Source organism: Nematostella vectensis, chromosome 4 (assembly GCF_932526225.1).
Source record: "Nematostella vectensis chromosome 4, jaNemVect1.1, whole genome shotgun sequence".
Lineage (NCBI taxonomy): Eukaryota > Metazoa > Cnidaria > Anthozoa > Actiniaria > Edwardsiidae > Nematostella > Nematostella vectensis.
In genome coordinates, this window is record NC_064037.1 from 15,158,601 (window position 1) to 15,164,600 (window position 6,000).

Sequence of the window (6,000 nt, forward strand, 5' to 3'; positions counted from 1 at the left end):
ATGTATACCGCATTCTTTGTAAGAGAGTTAAGGCTGTAGTGTATAACTTTAAAAATAATCAAATAATAAAATCTAAACGTACCATAGTTTTCGTGATGTTATTGTCCTCTGGTGGTTTGCTAATTCGCTTTGGCGATTTTTAGCTAAGCTGGCTGTGATTATTCCAAGTGTTAAGTTTACATATATATGGCTAATTACAAAATTTATAATTCAAATATATTTCTCTTCAAACGATTTTTTAAGGTTGACTCTCGTTAAGCAATTAGCCTATTTTTTTTTTTTCATTTTTGCAAAAAAAAAGTAGTAGAAAGTATGTACTTATTAATTGCAAAATTACCAAGAGCTCCATTTGTCGGAGATGCTGTCGCGCAAACTCGTCAATGATGCCATCTGTGTTCAATTCCATATCATAATCGATGTCAGTAGGAGTCCATCCATTCTATTCTCTGTCATAGCAGTGCGCATGCGGGTCTTCAGACGGCTTACGCACTCACACGATATAACCGGCAATGTGCAGAAGATTCGTAACAGACGGTATATACTTGGAAAAAACAAACTTTCTGCCTGTTCAAGTGCCTTTGATGCTGCGTCTGAACGGTCGGGCCCCTTTATCCCATTTCATTCTACAAGAATAAAGAACGCTGCATTTTAATGGCGGGAATCGAAATGACCATGAGGTGAGGCTTTGCTTGATTATTTATGCTGACCGTTACTACGGCGCAGATTCCACCAAAGGAACTCCGAGATCTAGCCGAAATCTAGCCGTTTTATAAGACACTAGGGATCGTCCAACGGATCGCTATCTGCTATTTTTTATTATTATTTTATTCCGTAAGGTTTTAAATTCGTTATTGAACCGCTCAAAACTAGCATAATAATTAGAATTTTCTCAAAAAAGCAATGCTCTGAATAATTTACTTATCTACTCATTCATTCATTCATTTATCCATCCATCCATCCATCCATCCATCCATTCATTCATTCATTTATTTTTATTATATAGTGCCTGTATCCTTGATGCTAGAATGAAATTTTTGATGGTATTTGTGCATATAAGGTGGGTTTTTTTTTCGGTTTCAAGTCACAAGACAGCGGCAAAGAACAAGATGTAAATGACAAAGCGCAGGGGTAGGGTGAGTATAAATTCTCACGCGCAGTGGTGGGGTGGTGGTTACTAAAAATAGCCAGATTCGGAATCGACAATGCGCGCGGGTAATACCAAAGTGTCCCTCTCTTATCTTATGCTCTCTTGGTGGTATACAAAAAAAAGTTTTCGTGACGCGATGTCCGTCCGTCCGCCTGTCCCCGGAAAGCATCGTATGACAATAAAACTTGGCAGGTGTCATGTAGGTGTCAAGGGAGTGCAAAAATATGGTCACGTGAGTTGTGACGTCATCGTTGACGTCACTAAAAGCAAAACTATTCCGATTAATTAGAACAAAAATACCATATCTCATAAACAAAACAACATATGACAACTAATCTTGGTATATCATGGTGTCAATACGGCCCTGGGTCTATAGGGTCCATGGCTTCTAAAGGATCTATGGGTTCTATGAGTTCTATAAGATCTATGGGTTCTATGAGTTCTATAAGGTCTATGGGTTCTATGTGTTCTATAAGGTCTATGGGTTCTATGCGGTCTATGGGTTCTACAGGGTCTATGGGTTCTATGTAGTTTATGGGTTCTAAAAGGTCTATGGGTTCTATATATAGGGTCTATGGGTTCTATGTAGTCTATGGGTTCTATATATAGGGTCTATGGGTTCTATGTAGTCTATGGGTTCTATATATAGGGTCTATGGGTTCTATATATAGGGTCTATGGGTTCTATATATAGGGTCTATGGGTTCTATGCGGTCTATGGGTTCTATGCGGTCTATGGGTTCTATATATAGGGTCTATGGGTTCTATAGGGTATAACAACTACTTCTCGAACCCTCCCCGCTAAGCGCAAAGCCATTGTTATCACTGACCAATTGTCACTAGCGGGGATGAGGGTACAGAGTATCTCAGTCTTGCATCGTCTCGGAGGAGGGAAGTAGCCAAGGCTGTCAAAATACTTGTAGGTCTGGAAAGGAATAAAATACACTAAAGTGACTGTTTTGGCTATTGTGGGTCTAGATGCCCAGACCGAAAGGTGCTTGTGGTACTAATTATTCGTAAAAATAAAGGTGATTCAATACTCAAGCAGTACCCAATACGTGCATTGATGGCGTTATAATGCACTTCAGTTTATTTGTGACGTATATATAATAAAAATTGAGAAGCGCGCTGTTTTGTGGTGCCCATTCCTCGGCAGTTATATCTCACCAGTTACCAGACCCCTATCCACTCAGACGAAATGGCGGCTATTTGAACGTGATTTTGCCACATCAACGTAGTGCATGCGTTTGTGAGACCATTGAGAGTCTATTCAACATTTAAAATGGGCCTGAACGACTTAATGCACCCAAGAAACAGATACAAGGACAGTCCACCAAATTTTAGCGAGCTAGGGGCAATATACCCAGAGTTTAAAAAGTTTACACGCGAGAATTCTAGCGGAACTGTGAGCATAAATTTTAAGGATCCCGAGGCGCTGAGAGCCGTGACATGCTGTACGCTGGATCATGACTTTGGGTTGAAGCTTGATCTACCGTTAGACCGGCTTATACCTACCGTCCCACTCAGGCTTAACTACATACTATGGCTAGAGGATTTGATGAAGAGTTTGGGGGAAGTGGCGGAAGCTGTTTGGGGCTTGGATATAGGTTGGTTCCCAGGATGGGGGGGGGGGGGGTGGGGGGTAGGGAGGGGAGGGGAGGGGTTGGGTTGGGTTAAGATTTTTAGCTAGATTCTTATGGGGCCCCAAAAATCAAACACATTAAAAACCAAGGATAGAAATTAATACCTCACCCTAATTTATATCCCAAAAGTGCCAATTTCAAAACAAAGCAAGTAAACATCATTATTATTATAGTATACTGAATGTGTTCCCAGGCTTCTTTTTTTTCGTGTTTACAAAAAAGTATATATATAATCAAAAACTCAGGCAAAAATTTCAGCATAAATGTTTTATCCCACCATACATGTTTTGTGGGTGCTTGAGGACTTGTGTGAGGCAGCACATACACTGGATATTTTGAGGGGGCATGTGCAGTTATAGGTATCATATGGAAAAAGGATAGTATTTCACAACCCTTCAATAAGAAATTACCCACTTTTTAATGGCCAAAGGGGAGGGATATGCATATTCCCTGCGCACCTTGATACTGCGCACCTTGATGCCTGTGCAAAGCAACTTTATTCATGTTTATCTGTACTTGTTAGGGAAGGAAATAACTAGAGAATGTTTAAATGGAGTATCAACTTGTTACATATCTGAAATTCTGTAGTCATAATCAGGTTTAACCATCTAAATTTATCAACCATTTTACAAACAATACAAAGTAGAAGTTTTATTGGTGGGAAGCTATATATGTCTACTTAATTGTATTTTAATTATCACATGTAAACAATAACAGGGGTGGCTGATTGAAAAGTGAATTGTTTTGCTTCATAAACATTTTCATTTTCTGTATCAGGCACTGGTGCTTCTTGCATCTACCCTCTTCTTGGTGCTGCCATTGACAACTGGAATTTTATCGCAACTGAAATTGATGAGTTTGCTTTGGGTTATGCCCAAAGGAATGTTGCCCAGAATGGAATGGATGGCAAAATTAAACGTAAGATCTTGTACAGTATAAAGAAATACACCATTTACTTGTTATTATATCAAGACCTGACAGCAATTGTCTTTCTTTCCAGTCAAACTGGTTAGTCCTGATTCATACCTCAGGAAGCCACTGAAAGACGTCACTCAAAAAATTACCTTCTGCATGTGTAACCCTCCATTCTTTTCCTGTGAGGAGGAGGCCATGTTTGGTGCTTCCAGAACAGACAAGCGCCCTCTACCCACATCTGTTTGCACAGGGTCAGCAAATGAGACTGTTACCAGAGGCGGTGAGGTGGAGTTTGTCAAAGGCATCATTCGGGACAGCATGGAAATGAAAGATATGATCAGGTAAAAAGTTTACTTGTGTTTGTGTCTATTTATAAACATTTAATATTTCACCACGGAATCACACAAAACTCCTAATGTCTCTTGGGAAGAGTGTATAAATACACCTTTTCATCGACATAAAGAAATAAAAAAAAAAAAGCTGCCTGCCCACTTGAATTTTTGTAGAAATCTACCAAGGAGGTGTGAACCTCATTGGTACTAACTATGCACATTTTGATTTGGACTCATTTAATTTTTGTGTCCTTATAGCTGGTATACAACAATGTTGGGCAAGAAATCCAGCCTAACGGAAGTCATGGCTTTTCTGAAGAAAAATAAGGTACAGTACTGTAAAGTTATTAATTTTCTTTTCTCAGTCAAAAAGAGTCTGGTGATAACTGTTATTGCTTTGTGCAGATTTATGCTGTTACAACAACTGAGTTTTGTCAGGGGAAAACAAGACGTTGGGGAGTTGCATGGACTTTTATTAAAGGCATTTTATCAATAGAGGTAAATTGTATTGTAATCACAAGTGCTAGAATGTTGGTGAATTTTCACTAAACGATAATTTGTATTTCTCACTTTGCCATTCCAAAAAAAAAGTTGTTGTTTTTTCATGAAATTCCCCTCCCATTTTATCCTTGTAAAAAAAAAAAACAGGAAATAACATACAGTAATACCCTAGAGGAACAGATAGGCTGAATTGGAATTTAGATATACTTTCCAATCAAATGTCCAGATCTCTTACTGTACAGTGTCCTCAGTATAGGAAATTTTCAATACCTTGCCCACAGTTCTTCTCAAAAAGGCCCTGTCAGCTGTTAAAAAATGTTCTTTATTCTACCAGTCTCCACCAGCAAAAAGACATAAGAAGCACCACAAGGCTAAACCTTTGACCTTCACGATCAACTCTTCTTCTTGCCATGTTCAGTCACATGTTAAAGACACAGCAGACAAAATCAAACAATTGTTTTTGCAACTGAAGGTATGCTTTGTCTTCTAGACTAGAGGGAGGGGGGGCAGTGGTGGAGATATATGAAATAAATAATGGAAATACAGCACACAGTTAAACTAAAGAATTGTCTCTTCAATTAAAGTTTGAATTCTGTTTCTTCAAAAAACACCATTGTTTGGATAACAAGCTGTTTTGCAAAATGATGGTAATACATTGGGTTTACACAAAAATGTAAATCCTAATTTATATTTGAGACTTCTGTTTGTTGATATAACCTACAAGGCAAAGTGAAAGTGAAAGAGCATTGGTAATACAGACTGTTCGATGAGTTTTGTTTTAAACTTCTAGAACTACAATAGTTGGTCCCTTTTGAGGGACTGCTTATAGCTACGCTAGAAGTGAGTTTGCCACAGCAATATATATTTAATAATATTTAATAATATTATTTTTTTTTAAATAAAAAGTTTTACAGAAGAAACTGTAAGAATGTGAGTTGTATTGTGTTGGTGATGATAATTATAGAGGATCGGGATGGCAGTGTTTTTGTAATAAAATTCTTGGTGACTCACTCTGTTTCAGATTGACATAAAAGAAACGTCCCATAAAACTACAGACTCTATTTCCTTCACATGTACTGCGGTAGAAAACACATGGAGTAACCAACGCAGGAAGCGGAGGGAACAACAGCGCCAGAAGCCACTCATCTCTGATGATGTACCTCCAGCTGCCATAGAAGATGCTGATCAAAGAAGTACCTCAGCCGCTGGCAGTACTCCAACTGCTATAGATTTGTCTCAGACTGGTAAAAAATCAATCACTGACACTTGCGCTTTAACAAAAAGAGAAAACAGTACAGATAAAACTGCAGAGGGACCAATGAATGGCAGTCAAGTATCTGGGAGTACTACAAACTCTGATGGCAAACCAGAAAGTGATATGGCATTGAAGGACAGAGGGGTAAACCAAAATTGCTCGTCACCTCTGTGTGTGTTTTCTGTTAATGTGGGAGAAAAGATAGGAG

The 6,000-nt window shown here is 38.6% G+C and overlaps 1 protein-coding gene across 2 annotated transcripts in view; it reads left to right on the forward strand.

Moving 5' to 3' along the window:
* The first annotated feature begins 2,316 nt into the window (after positions 1–2,316).
* LOC5507281 (RNA N6-adenosine-methyltransferase mettl16) overlaps positions 2,317–6,000 on the forward strand; it is a 4,321-nt gene continuing 637 nt past the window's right edge. Inside the window, exons 1-7 of one of the 2 annotated variants that reach the window (XM_001627868.3) lie at positions 2,318–2,753; positions 3,567–3,707; positions 3,790–4,045; positions 4,295–4,364; positions 4,442–4,534; positions 4,872–5,009; positions 5,559–6,000. The exon at positions 5,559–6,000 is cut by the window's right edge and continues 637 nt beyond it. In XM_001627868.3, coding sequence (XP_001627918.3) covers positions 2,429–2,753; positions 3,567–3,707; positions 3,790–4,045; positions 4,295–4,364; positions 4,442–4,534; positions 4,872–5,009; positions 5,559–6,000 — 1,465 coding nt within the window. In that variant the 5' untranslated portion in view covers positions 2,318–2,428. Of the gene's footprint in view, positions 2,754–3,566; positions 3,708–3,789; positions 4,046–4,294; positions 4,365–4,441; positions 4,535–4,871; positions 5,010–5,558 lie in introns of both variants that reach the window. The other variant, XM_048726682.1, reaches the window with a different exon arrangement.